The sequence below is a fragment of the Hyla sarda genome, chromosome 4 (genome assembly GCF_029499605.1).
Source record: "Hyla sarda isolate aHylSar1 chromosome 4, aHylSar1.hap1, whole genome shotgun sequence".
Lineage (NCBI taxonomy): Eukaryota > Metazoa > Chordata > Amphibia > Anura > Hylidae > Hyla > Hyla sarda.
Genome location: NC_079192.1, coordinates 321,739,461 through 321,753,661, shown reverse-complemented (window position 1 = coordinate 321,753,661; position 14,201 = coordinate 321,739,461). Strand labels below are relative to the sequence as shown.

At 46.7% G+C, this 14,201-nt stretch overlaps 1 protein-coding gene across 1 annotated transcript; it reads right to left on the bottom strand.

The window, feature by feature from the left end:
• Nucleotides 1-10,494: 10,494 nt before the first annotated feature.
• On the bottom strand, nucleotides 10,495-11,430 carry LOC130369557 (uncharacterized). Its single transcript, XM_056574933.1, has 2 exons — nucleotides 11,268-11,430; nucleotides 10,495-11,156 (listed from the first exon to the last, which is right to left on the bottom strand). The coding sequence occupies exons 1-2, from the start codon at nucleotides 11,290-11,292 to the stop codon at nucleotides 10,567-10,569; spliced, it is 615 nt and encodes a 204-aa protein (XP_056430908.1). The 5' UTR covers nucleotides 11,293-11,430; the 3' UTR covers nucleotides 10,495-10,566.
• Between the last annotated feature and the right edge of the window lie 2,771 nt (nucleotides 11,431-14,201).

Here is a 14,201-nt window from a genome sequence, read left to right as displayed (position 1 = left end):
GCAGGGAACATTGAGACAAGAAGCCACGGCAGAGTCTAGAGTCCCCATCAAATTTGTCCGGCAGGGACAAGCGGAGGCTAGGAGCGGCCACTCGCTGTGGAGGAGGTGCAGGAGCTGGCGGAGGAGATGGTTGCTGCTGTAGCAGTGGCAGAAGTTGCTGTAACGTGGCGGTCAGCTGCGAGAGCTGCTGTCCTTGTTGGGCAATTTGCTGCGATTGCTGGGCAACCACCATGGGTAGGTCAGCAAGACTTGGCAGCGGCACCTCAGCGGGATCCATGGCCGGATCTACTGTCACGATTCGGCTAGCTGGATGTGGATCCTCTGTGTCAGCGAGGGATTGGCGTGGACCGTGTCGGTGGACCGGTTCTAAGATGCTACTGGTATTCACCAGAGCCCGCCGCAAAGCGGGATGGTCTTGCTGCGGCGGTAGCAACCAGGTCGTATCCACTGGCAACGGCTCAACCTCGCTGACTGCTGAGAAGGCGTGGGACAGAAGGACTAGGCAGAGACAAGGTCAGACGTAGCAGAAGGTCGGGGCAGGCGGCAAGGTTCGTAGTCAATATGGATAGCAGGAGATCTGGAAACACAGGCTTTGGACAACACTAAACGCTTTCACTGGCACAATGGCAACAAGATCCGGCAAGGGAGTGCAGGGGAAGTGAGGTATTATAGCCAGGGAGCAGGTGGAAGCTAATTAGGCTAATTGGGCCAGGCACCAATCATTGGTGCACTGGCCCTTTAAATCTTAGAGAGCTGGTGCGCGCGCGCCCTAAGGAGCGGAGCCGCGCGCGCCAGGACATGACAGCCGGGGGCCGGGACAGGTAAGTGACTTGGGATGCGATTCGCGAGCGGGCGCGTCCCGCTATGCGAATCGCATCCCCGCCGGCAATGTCAGTGCAGCGCTCCCGGTCAGCGGGTCTGATCGGGGTGCTGCAGAGAGAGGAACGCCGCGAGCGCTTCGGGGAGGAGCAGGGACCCGGAGCGCTCGGCGTAACTGTCACGATTCGGCTGGCTGGAGGTGGATCCTCTGTGCCAGAGAGGGATTGGCGTGGACCGTGTTGGTGGACCGGTTCTAAGTTGCTACTGGTATTCACCAGAGCCCACCGCAAAGCAGGATGGTCTTGCAGCGGCGGTAGCAACCAGGTCGTATCCACCAGCAACGGCTCAACCTCTCTGACTGCTGAAGATAGGCGCGGTACAAGGGAGTAGACAAGAGCAAGGTCGGACGTAGCAGAAGGTCAGGGCAGGCAGCAAGGAACGTAGTCAGGGGCAACGGCAGGAGGTCTGGAACACAGGCTAGGAACACACAAGGAAACGCTTTCACTGGCACAATGGCAACAAGATCCGGCGAGGGAGTGCAGGGGAAGTGAGGTATAAGTAGGGAGTGCACAGGTGAACACACTGATTAAGCCTGCTGCGCCAATCAGTGGCGCAGTGGCCATTTAAATTGCAGAGACCCGGCGCGCGCGCGCCCTAAGGAGCGGGGCCGCGCGCGCCAGGACAAGACAGACGGGGAACGAGTCAGGTACGGGAGCCGGGATGCGCATCGCAAGCGGGCGCCTCCCGCATCGCGAATCGCATCCCGGCTGAGAGGGATATTGCAGCGCACCCGGTCAGCAGGTCTGACCGGGGCGCTGCAAATGCGAGGATGCTGCGAGCGCTCCGGGGAGGAGCGGGGACCCGGAGCGCTCGGCGTAACAGTAACAGCTGATATACAATATAGTAGTGGAAAGCAGCACTCACCAGTACAGGTGAGTTAAAATATTCAGTGCTTTATTTAGACATCTTTAAAATGATAAACTTTAACTAAGATTTTAATGCACCTATACTGGTGAGTGCCGCTTTCCACAACTATATTGTCTGTTTACCTGATGAAGATTGAATATAGTTTTGTACCCCTCGTAACACTCAAAGCTAGCAGAGCACCCCCAGTCTTAACCTCCCTGGCTTATTCTACATGCTTCGGACACTTTATGTAATAAGGAGGAAACAGCTGGTTCTGGGAAAATCTGGTGAGGCTACCGCAGAACTCTGGCAGAAAAATCCGATTTCGGCTATAAGGCGCACACCCGAGAGTTGTGTGCAAAAGCAGACTTTATTATTTCATAAAACATTCAGTATAAATGGGACAATGCGTTTCAAAGGTTCATCCTTCTTCTTCATGTTCTTCCAAAAGGACCTGAAGGAGAAGGATGAACATTTGAAACGCGTTGTCCCATTTATCCTGCATGTTTTATGAAATAATAAAGCCTGCTTTTGTACACAACTCTCGGGTGTGTGCCTTATAGCCGAAATCAGATTTTTCTGCCAGAGTTCTGCGGTAGCCTCACCAGGTTTTCCCAGAACCAGCGGTTTCCTCCTTGTATCTACACCGCTGGCACAGCGGTATCGACGGCCAGCTGCCTCCCGACATTGCACACCGCTACCTGCTACCTGTTACATGCGATCGCCAGTGTTGTTCCTGCCTGCACAACACTCATAGGTGAGCAATATTCTTACTTTGGACAACTGTCCAACCTATTACAATTAAGATTAATTGCACTATATTGCGCCATCTCTGCTTTTCTTCCCCTCTCCTACTTCATGTATGTCACGATTCGGCTGGCTGGAGGTGGATCCTCTGTGCCAGAGAGGGATTGGCGTGGACCGTGTTGGTGGACCGGTTCTAAGTTGCTACTGGTATTCACCAGAGCCCGCCGCAAAGCGGGATGGTCTTGCAGCGGCGGTAGCAACCAGGTCATATCCACCAGCAACGGCTCAACCTCTCTGACTGCTGAAGATAGGCGCGGTACAAGGGAGTAGACAAGAGCAAGGTCGGACGTAGCAGAAGGTCAGGGCAGGCAGCAAGGATCGTAGTCAGGGGCAACGGCAGGAGGTCTGGAACACAGGCTAGGAACACTCAAGGAAACGCTTTCACTGGCACAATGGCAACAAGATCCGGCGAGGGAGTGCAGGGGAAGTGAGGTATAAGTAGGGAGTGCACAGGTGAACACACTGATTAAGCCTGCTGCGCCAATCAATGGCGCAGTGGCCCTTTAAATTGCAGAGACCCGGTGCGCGCGCACCCTAAGGAGCGGGGTCGCGCGCGCCGGGACAAGACAGACGGGGAACGAGTCAGGTACGGGAGCCGGGATGCGCATCGCGAGCGGGCGCCTCCCGCATCGCGAATCGCATCCCGGCTGAGAGAGATATTGCAGCGCACCCGGTCAGCAGGTCTGACCGGGGCGCTGCGAATGCGAGGATGCTGCGAGCGCTCCGGGGAGGAGCGGGGACCCGAAGCGCTCGGCGTAACAATGTAATAAGTACTCAGGTAGTAGCCGACTCACAAACCGCCTATTTGTTCTATATCCTGCTGATCTTCCATCACTTCTAAGACTGGCTATACACTGCAGCAAGAAGTCTGTATTAAAATATGAGAATTCATAATGTTTTGGGTTTTTGGGCATTTTTCATAGCAAAGGCTTCGTTAAAGAATTTCAATAATGCCAGGAAAATAAAAAACTTTAAAATGCCATAAAACCTCTTCAAATTGCTTGCCACTGCATTTTTTAAGTGGATCCAACAGAAAGAGAGCATAAGTCCTTTCTTTTATATTTATCACACAGTTTTTTGAGCAGAAGCCAGAAGTGGATTCTACCATTATATTTCCCCTCCCTTTTTAAACCTAATTCTGGCTTTGCCAAAAAATAAAAAAGACAAGTGTGACACTAGCCTAAGGGTGGCGTTACACACAATATTTTCATTCAGATTTTTGAACCAAAGCCAGTGAATCCATAAGGTAAAAGAAAAAAAGGAATGACTTACTTCTTTTTTAGCTGGATCTACTTCTGGTTTTGATTGTGGTTTTGTGTGGCACCAACCAAATTAAGTTTTCCTTTCCAGACAAGTTACAGCACTATATTTTCATATTAGGTGTAATTATATTCCTAAATAAGTTTAGTTTTGTTTAATAACTTTTTTACTGCAGATATTTATTAGAGAACATTGTGCAAGTTTATTTGTTATGAAATTTAAATTCAGGATACATAAGTAACACTATGAACCAGCTTTGCTACATCTTAATCAATAAATAAATCTAGATACTTGTTAATCTACCATGTCACAGGCTTCCTGATGTATTTTTGAAGTCATGTACTGGACCTTAGCCATAGGACGTGTGAATATCCTGGAATAGTGTGGTGACTTTTCATTGGTATATTTATTACTGTAATTGCTATTTTTAGCAAGGAGGGAATCTCCATGACACAAGAGCCACAAAGTCAAACTGTATTTACATCTGTATAAAATCCTAATAGTTAATAGTGTGCAAGCACATTGGGGGCATCCCTTACGCTCTATTCACAGTCACAACTGTGTCATCAGTTTCATTTTTCTGTTCAGACATAGGACCAGAAAAATGATAAAAAGATTGACAGTCTACACCAATAGGGCTGCACAATCCTAAAAGGCTTATGTGCTCTCTCAGGTTCCACTGTGCAGTCTGTCATTTTGATTGGAAGATCTACAGGGTGGGCCATTTATATGGATATACCTTAATAAAATGGGAATGGTTGGTGATATTAACTTCCTGTTTGTGGCACATTAGTATATGGATAGGATATGAGGACGGGATATGAGGACGGGATATGAGGACGGGATATGAGGTCGGATATGAGGACGGGATATGAGGTCGGGATATGAGGTCGGGATATAGGGTCGGGATATGGGGACGGGATATGGGGTCGGGATATGAGGACGGGATATAAGGATGGGATAAGAGGTCGAGATAGGAGGTCAGGATAGGTCGGTATATGAGGACAGGATAGGAGGTTGAGATATGAGGACAGGATATGGGGACGGGATATGATGTTGGGATATGACAACCATATATGAGGATGGGATATGAGGTCAAAAGCTTCCTCCATTGTTGATTTTCCTCCCAACAAGGATTAGGAAGGAAAAACCGGTCAACACTGGGTACTCAGCTACTCTCTCTCTCTCTCTCTCTCTCTCTCTCTCTCTCTCTCTCTCTCTCTCTCTCTCTCTCTCTCTCTCTCTCTCTCTCTCTCTCTCTCTCTCTCTCTCTCTGGCCCAATTAGCCTACTTAGCTTCCACCTGCTCCCTGGCTATATTACCTCACTTCCCCTGCACTACCTTGCCGGATCTTGTTGCCTTGTGCCAGTGAAAGCGTTTAGTGTTGTCCAAAGCCTGTGTTTCCAGATCTTCTGTTATCCACATTGACTACGAACCTTGCCGCCTGCCCCGACCTTCTGCTACGTCTGACCTTGCCTCTGCCTAGTCCTTCTGTCCCACGCATTCTCAGCAGTCAGCGAGGTTGAGCCGTTGCCGGTGGATACGACCTGGTTGCTACCGCCGCAGCAAGACCATCCCGCTTTGCGGCGGGCTCTGGTGAATACCAGTAGCATCTTAGAACCGGTCCACCGACACGGTCCACGCCAATCCCTCGCTGACACAGAGGATCCACATCCAGCTAGCCGAATCGTGACAGTTATTAACAAGAAACTTGGCACACATGTTATTTATATGTCAACAACAAACATAGGATAGGTGATTTAACCCTTACTCACCCCCATTTGCCAGGGGCGGGGCTTATGTTTAAAGTCCCATGAAAGTCAATGGGAAATATATGTTACCGCATAACTTCCAAACGGCTGGAGATATTTCGATAATACTTGGTCACATGTTACTTATATGTCCACTTAAAATATAGGATAGTTAATTTAATCCATAACTACCCCCATTTGTGAGGGTCAGGGTTTTTGTTAAAAAGTCCCATGAAAATCAATGGGAAATGTATGTTCCCACATAACTTCCGTACGGCTGGAGATATTTCAATACCTGGTGCACATATTACAGGTCGGGATATGAGGACGGGATGGGAGGTCGGGATAGGAGGTCAGGTAGGAGGTCGGGATATGAGGACAGGATATGAGGATGACATAGGAGGTCTGGATAGGAGGTCGAGATATGAGGACGGGAAAGGAGGACGGGATAGGAGGTCGGGATAGGAGGTTGAGAAAGGAGGACGGGATAGGAGGTCAGGATAGGAGGTCGGGATAGGAGCTCGAGATTGGAGGACAGGATAGGAGGTGGGGATAGGAGGACCGGATAGGAGGACGGGATAGGAGGACGGGATAGCAGGTCGAGATAGGACGGGATAGGATGACGGTATAGGAGGTCGAGATATAAGGACGGGATATGGGGTTGGGATATGACAACAATATATGAGGATGGGATTTGAAGTCAAAAGCTTCCTCCTTTGTTTATTTTCCTCCCCAACAAGGATTAGGAAGGAAAACCGGGCAACGCCAGGTACTCAGCTAGTATATATATAAAACTCAATGGGGGAGATTTATCAAAACCTGTGCAGAGGGAAAGTTGCTGAGTTGCCCATAGCAACCAATCAGCTCGCTTCTTTCATTTTAAACAAGGCCTCTGCAAAATGAAAGAAGCAGTCTGATTGGTTTCTATGGGCAACTGGGCAACTTTTCCTTTGCACAGGTTTTGATAAATCTCCCCCTATGTGTGTATGTATGTATGTTCAAGCATAACTTCCAAACGGCTAAAGATATTAACATGAAACTTGGTAGACATGTTACTAATATGTCAACTACAAACATAGGATAGGTAATTTAACCCTTACCCACCCCTATTTGCGAGGGTCAGGGTTTTTGTTTAATGTCCCATACAAGTCTATGGGAAATATATGTTATGGCATAACTTCCATAGGGCTGGAGATATTTTGCTAATACTTGGTCACATGTTACTTATATGTCAAATAAAAATATATAATAGTTAAATTAACTCTAACCTACTCCCTTAAGTGAAGGATGGGGTTTTTGTTTCAAGTCCCATACAAGTATATGGAACTTCCAGTAACTTATTCCACAAGCTCAGCTCTGCATATCCTGGTGAATGCGTCAGTCCAGCTGGCAAGCCACACCCTCCCCGCATTCCATGCCCCATCTTGCAAAGACATGCCCACCCTTTAAGCCACACCCCTTTTATTTTAAGTTTACAATATCTTTATCACAACTCAGCCCCACTTAAGGATGGGATATGAGGATTAGAAATGAGGATTAGACATGAGGACAGGATATGGGGACGGGATATGAGGACGGGTTATGAGGTTGGGATATGAGGTCGGGATATGAGGACAGGATGTGGGGACAGGACATGAGGTCGGGATATGACCTTGGACATGGGGATACGATAATGAGGATTAGACATGAGGACGGGATATGAGGACGGGTTATGAGGTTGGGATATGAGGTCGGGATATGAGGACAGGATATGGGGACAGGATATGAGGTTGTGATATGAGGACTGGATATGGGAACGGTATATGAAGATGGGATATGAGGTCAGGATATGGGGACAGGGTATAAGGACGGGATATGAAGATGGGATATGAGGTCGGGATATGAGGATGGGACATGAGGATGGGACATGAGGACAGAATATGAGGACGGGATATAAGGAAGGCTATGGTGATGGGATATGAGGTCAGAATATGAGGAGGGATTTGGGGTCGGGATATGAGGACAGAATATGAGGACAAAAGCTTCCTCCTTTGTTGCTTTTCCGCCCTCACAAGGATTAGGTAGGAAAAACCGGGCAGTGCCAGGTACTTAGCTAGACTATATATATAAAACTCAATGGGGGATATTTATCAAAGCTGTCTATGTCCCACATCAATATAGACCAAACTACAGAGTGTTTGGCTGGTCTATTGTGCGTCTAATTTATCAAAAGGCGCACGGCTCTTGCAGGGGCGGACACAGACAACAGAGGGCCCCTGTGCAAAGAATATGGCTGGGCCCCCCCCCCCCCCCGTCAAGGTAATATGTTTGCTAGGTAAGCAGGTAGTACGTTTGCAAGTAGTAAATTAGGTAAGTAGAACATTCTATAAGTGGGTAGGCAAGTAGTAAGTTTGCAAGTTATTTAGGCAGGTAGTAAGTTCAGTTGGTAGGAAGGCAAGTAAAAGGTTTGCCGCTAGGTAGGTAGGTTACCGTATATACTCGAGTATAAGCCGACCCGAATATAAGCCGAGGCCCCTAATTTCACCCCAAAATCCCAGGAAAAGTTATTGACTCGAGTATAAGCCTAGGGTGGGAAATACATCATCCCCCCTGTCATCATCCAGGCCCCCGTCATTAACACCCTCATCATCATCACCCTGTCATCATCACCCTGTCATCATCCCCCCTTCATTATCACCGCCTGTCATCATCCCCCCTTCATCATCCCACACCCCCCCTTCATCATCCCCTTGTCATCATCCCACACCCCCCCCTTCATCATCCCCTTGACATCATCCCCTTGTCATCATCCCACACCCCCCCTTCATCATCCCCTTGTCATCATCCCCACCCCCCTTCACCATCCCCTTGTCATCATCCCACACCCCCCCTTCAACATCCCCTTGTCATCCTCCCCTTGTCATCATCCCCACCCCCCTTCATCATCCCCTTGTCATCATCCTCTTGTCATTATCCCACACATCCCCCCTTCATCATCCCCTTGTCATCATCACCACATGTCATCATCATCACCACTTGTCAATGTCTGATACAGTGGTCTTCAACCTGCGGACCTCCAGATGTTTCAAAACTACAACTCCCAGCAAGCCCGGGCAGCCATCAGCTGTCCGGGCTTGCTGGGAGTTGTAGTTTTGAAACCTCTGGAGGTTCGCAGGTTGAAGACCACTGCGGCCTTCGACATCATCCAGCCCCCTCTCACCCCCTTTAGTTCTGTACTCACCTCCGCTCGGCGCTGGTTCGGTGCTGCAGGACTGTCCGGTGGGGAGGTCATCCGGTGGGATAGTAGTTCCGGGCTGCCATCTTCACAGGGGGGCCTCTTCTCCGCGCTTCGGGCCCGGAATAGAGGCGTTGCCTTGACGATGACGCAGAGGGACGTTAGTAATGAACGTACCTCTGCGTCGTCGTCAAGGCAACGTGACTATTCCGGGCCCGAAGCGCGGAGAAGAGGCGCCCCCAGTGAAGATAGCAACCCGGAACCACTATCCCACCGGACGACATCCCCACCGGACAGTCCTGCAGCACCGGACCAGCGCCGAGCGGAGATGAGTACAGAACTAAAGGGGGTGAGAGGGGCTGGATGATGTCGAAGGCCGCCGATGGCTGCCCGGGCTTGCTGGGAGTTGTAGTTTTGAAACCTCTGGAGGTCCGCAGGTTGAAGACCACTGAGGGCAGAGAGTTCACTCGAGTATAAGCCGAGGGGGGTGTTTTCAGCACAAAAAATCATGCTGAAAAACTCGGCTTATACTCGAGTATATACGGTATACGTTTGTTAGGTAGGCAGGAAAAGCATTTGCTAGGTAGGTAATATATTTGGTTGGTAGGTGGGTGGCCACGTTACATTTGGTAGGTAGGCCCTTAGTGCAGTGTTTTCCAAACAGGCTTTGGCTGTTTGGGCATGCTGGGAGTTGTAGTTTTGCAACAGCTGGAGGCACTCAGGTTGGGAAACACTGGACTAAGGGCCCAACTACCCACCAAAATGCCACCTTCTGCTGCAAAACTCTAACTTCCAGCTTAAGACTGTCCGAGCATGCTGGGAGTTGTAGTTTTGCAACAGATGGAGAGACAATGTTTCGAAAACACTGCCGTAGTTAGTGTTTCCCAACCTGGGGGCCTCCAGCTGTTGCAAAACTACAACTCCCAGCATGCCCGGACAGTCTTAAGCTGGGAGTTAGAGTTTTTCAACAGCTGGAGGCACCCAGGTTGGAAAACAATGGACTAAGGACCTACCTACCAAACCTGAGTGTCTCCAGCTGTTGCAGAACTATAACTCCCAGCATGTCTGGACAGCTAAAGACTGTCAGGGGAATGCTGGGAGTTGTAGTTTTGCAACAGCTGGAAGTCCCCAGGTTGGAAAATACTGACTAAGGCAGTGTTTTCAAAACAGTGTCTCTCCAGGTGGTCCAAAACTACAACTCCCAGCATTCCCGGACAGTCTGTAGCTGTCAAGGCATGCTGGAAGTTATAGTTTTGCAACAGCTGGAGGCACACTTATTTGTAAACACTGGTGTAACACTGGAGGCACACTGATTTGTAAAACTGGTGCTGAAACAATGATGACACTGAGCGCACCGTGATTCACTGACCTGCAGGAAAAGCAGAAGGCGGCGAACAGAGAACGGGACACCAATATTGGAGCAATGGGGGAGCATAGACAGTTGAGTTAGTTTCTTTTGGAATAATTTTCATCCCTGGCACAGTGGATAAAACTAAAATAAAATACTAAAAAAGCCAGCAAGTAGAAGTAAAACGTCCGTCTTTATTCAGGGTTCTTCCTTAAAAGCCTTCACGGTAGCAGACAAACCGTGAACATATCATGAAATATTGCACAAACAGAGGCATGGCATGGCTGACGCGTTTCTGATCTATCGATCCTTACTCATAGCCTGTAGATCCTCAAATGAGGCACCCTTATATACTCCAGGGCATATTCCCACAGGAAGGGGAGGGACAGGTCCACATCACATGTGCACGTGATTAAAACAAAAACATGGGACCAAACACAGATAAATTATTCGGAGACATATCAGTAATGTAATATTAAATCTGTTTTGCTATTTAGACCATGGGGTTGAATGCAATTCAAAAGATAAATCCACATGATTTCCCTATTGTGGAGGGATCGAATATGGTCACCTCCCCTTTTATTTAGGGTCACCTTCTCAATGCCTGAGAACCTGAGGGAAGTGGTGTCTGAATTATGACATATTAGAAAATGTTTAGATATGTTAGAAATGTTCGAGCTTAAAGGGCCAGCAGCATGTCTAATGTGCTCTTGCATGCGTTTTTTAAGGGACCTTTTGGTGGAACCCACATATGTTAAGTGACATTGTGTGCACATGATTTTATATAAAACAAAAGTGCTATCACAGTTTATAAAGTTGTGAATGACATGGCATTTGCCATCCACCGTACCTTCTATTTTCTGGCATTTTTCGGCAAAGGGACATACCACACACCGCGATTTACCGCACTTGTGGAAGCCCTTGGTGCTAATCCACTGGGTGGTAACACTAGCCGTGTCCACCATACTGGGAACAAGGAGATTGGATAGAGTAGGTGCCCGCCTCGGGGCAAATCTCACACCTGACTTTATAATCTCCCCTACCGTGGGATCTGTTGATAGCAAAGGTAAGTGTTTAATTACAATGCGTTTGATGTCATTAAATTCTGGACTGTACGTGGTGACAAATGTAGGACAATCTTGTGATTCAGTTGGTTGCTTACTTGTAAAAAGGGATTTTCCATCCATAGGATCCACTCTCGACCGAGCTTTTTTCAAGAGCCATCCAGGGTAACCTCGAGCCGCCAGGCGTGTGCATGCTGCATCAGCTTCCCTGCGGTACACCTCGGCGGAAGAACTGTTCCGCTTAATTCGTATAAGTTCACCTACTGGTATGGCTCTTACTGTTTGTTTGGAATGGCATGAATTCGCCCTTTGGATGGTATTGCCTGATATCTTTTTTCTGTAAGGATCAACCTCAATTTTATTTGTATCAGGGTTGCTACGTAATATGACATCCAAAATGGGGGTTTCACTTTTACACCATGTGTGGGTAAACGTAAGATTGAACTGATTATTATTGATATATGTCATGAATGCATCAACGGTCAGATGGTCAGATGACCAAATGATGACTACATCGTCTACATACCTCCCATACCATGCGAGGCATGTGGAAAATGTATTGGTGTCAGAAAAACTGCTCCTCCCACCAAAAAACAAAAAGCTTAGCTCGAGCTGGTGATGACTTTGCTCCCATTGAAGCACCCGTGCGCTGCAAATAAAAATTGGTACCAAACATAAAATAATTGTGTTTTAACACAAAATCTACCACCTCAATAATGTAACGTCTCAAATCCACAGAATATTTAGAAAATCTCATCAGTATATCCGAGATAGCTGATAATGCCAGGTTTTGCGGAATACTGGAATAGAGCGATTCAATGTCGCAAGTAAGCCACGACAGAGAATCGCTCCATGTGAATTCATCCATGATTTTTAGCAAGTGCTTAGTGTCCTTAATATAACTTGGGCATTGCATAACCAGAGGTTGCAGTACTGAGTCCAACCACTCGCATAGGTGCTTATTAAGGGATCCGATCCCCGCCACGATCGGACGCATCGGCGGCGGGAATCGGTCCTTATGCAGCTTGGGTAGCGAGTGGAAGATAGGATTAATTGGAGCAGGCACGAAAATATAATCCACTTCTTTTTGGGTCAAAATAGATCTGGCTTTCCCCTCTTCCAACAGAGTCAACAGTTCTTTTTTAAAAGGTTCAGTGGGATCCCCACAAAGTTTAAGGTAAGTTTTATCATCAGATAGTAGATTTTCATTTAAATTGATATACAGTCCCGTGTCCATACATACTACAGAGCCACCTTTATCGGCGGATCGGATCGTCAAATTTTTGTTTTTCTTTAATTTCTTTATGGCAGCAGCCTCCTTTTTATTCAAATTAGGACATTACTTTTGATTGTAGATTAACCAAATCTTTCATGATAAGGTCCTGGAACCAATCAAAAATTGCTGGTCTGGTCTGTATGGGGTAAAAATTTAGGTTTTTAGTGGAGAAGGTATGTGCAGTATTCACTTAATCACAAATAGATATCCCACTATTTTCAAGGAGACAGAGATCTCTAAAACAAATTTGTTCTGCTAACGTATGCATTAGTGGTAAATCAGGGTTTATAGAAAGTTGAGATGGGTCCGATGGTTCATCAGCATTTTCCACAAAAAAATGTTTCTTAACTGTTAAAGTTCTCACAAATTTATTAATATCCAAAATTGTCCGATAAACATCAAAATGATGTGTAGGAGAGAAACCCAGTCCTTTCCACAGGACCGAGATTTCTTCATCTGTAATGAAGTTACGCTCTGAAGCTCTTCTTCCTATGTTTTCTGCCACCGCGCCTTCTTCGTTTTTTGACTGTCTTCTCGCATTGCGATTCTTGTGAGTGTTCACATATTGCGGTTCTGAGTCCCCGCTAGTGTCCGTGGTATCTGAACAATCTGAATTTTCAGTAAACTCCTGGTCAGAAGAACTAAATTCACATGGAGCGATTCTCTGTCATGGCTTACTTGCGACATTGAATCGCTCTATTCCAGTATTCCGCAAAACCTGGCATTATCAGCTATCTCGGATATACTGATGAGATTTTCTAAATATTCTGTGGATTTGAGACATTTCATTATTGAGGTGGTAGATTTTGTGTTAAAACACAATTATTTTATGTTTGGTAACAATTTTTATTTGCAGTGCACGGGTGCTTCAATGGGAGCAAAGTCATCACCAGCTCGGGCTAACCTTTTTGTTTTTTGGTGGGAGGAGCAGTTTATTTTTTCTGACACCAATCCATTTTCCACATGCCTCGCATGGTATGGGAGGTATGTAGACGATGTGGTCATCATTTGGTCGTCCGACCATCTGACCGTTGATGCATTCATGACATATATATCAATAATAATCGGTTCAAACTTAAAGGGGTATTCCAGGCAAAAACTTTTTATATATATCAACTGGCTCCAGAAAGTTAAACAGATTTGTAAATTACTTCTATTAAAAAATCTTAACCCTTTCAGTACTTATGAGCTTCTGAAGTTAAGGTTGTTATTTTCTGTCTAAGTGCTCTCTGATGACACCTCTCTCGGGAAACGCCCAGTTTAGAAGAGGTTTGCTATGGGGATTTGCTTCTAAACTGGGCGTTGCCCCAGACAGGTGTCATCAGAGAGGACTTAGACAGAAAAAAACAACCTTAACTTCAGAAGGTCATAAGTACTGAAAGGATAAAGATTTTTTAATAGAAGTAATTTACAAATCTGTTTAACTTTCTGGAGCCAGTTGATATATAAAAAAAAGTTTTGGCCTGGAATACCCTTTTAAGTCACAGGATGCCCTTGGTCCTAGTGGAGTTAAAAGGTCAAAAGATTAAAATATATAAACTAAGAAGACACTGTGAAGTACGGGGATATACTCGGCAGGCCTGGAGAAATATTTTTCCAAAAGATGTTTTTATGTACTTGATGTATTTCTAGGTGTATATTAATATATATATATATATATATATATATATATATATATATATGTCAAAGAAGAAAGCAGCACTCCTAAAGCGTGAGTAGGTGCCTCCAGCTAGGGTCCGTGTCCAGGATCCTGCAT

What these genes read in the sequence shown, in the direction of transcription:
- LOC130369557 (XM_056574933.1), bottom strand. Translation starts at nt 11,292, where the DNA reads ATGGATGGAAAATCCCTTTTTACAA. An exon ending in TGGAAAATCCCTTTTTACAA is followed by an intron (nt 11,157 to 11,267) that starts GTAAGCAACCAA and finishes TGCTATCAACAG; the next exon opens with ATCCCACGGTAGGGGAGATT.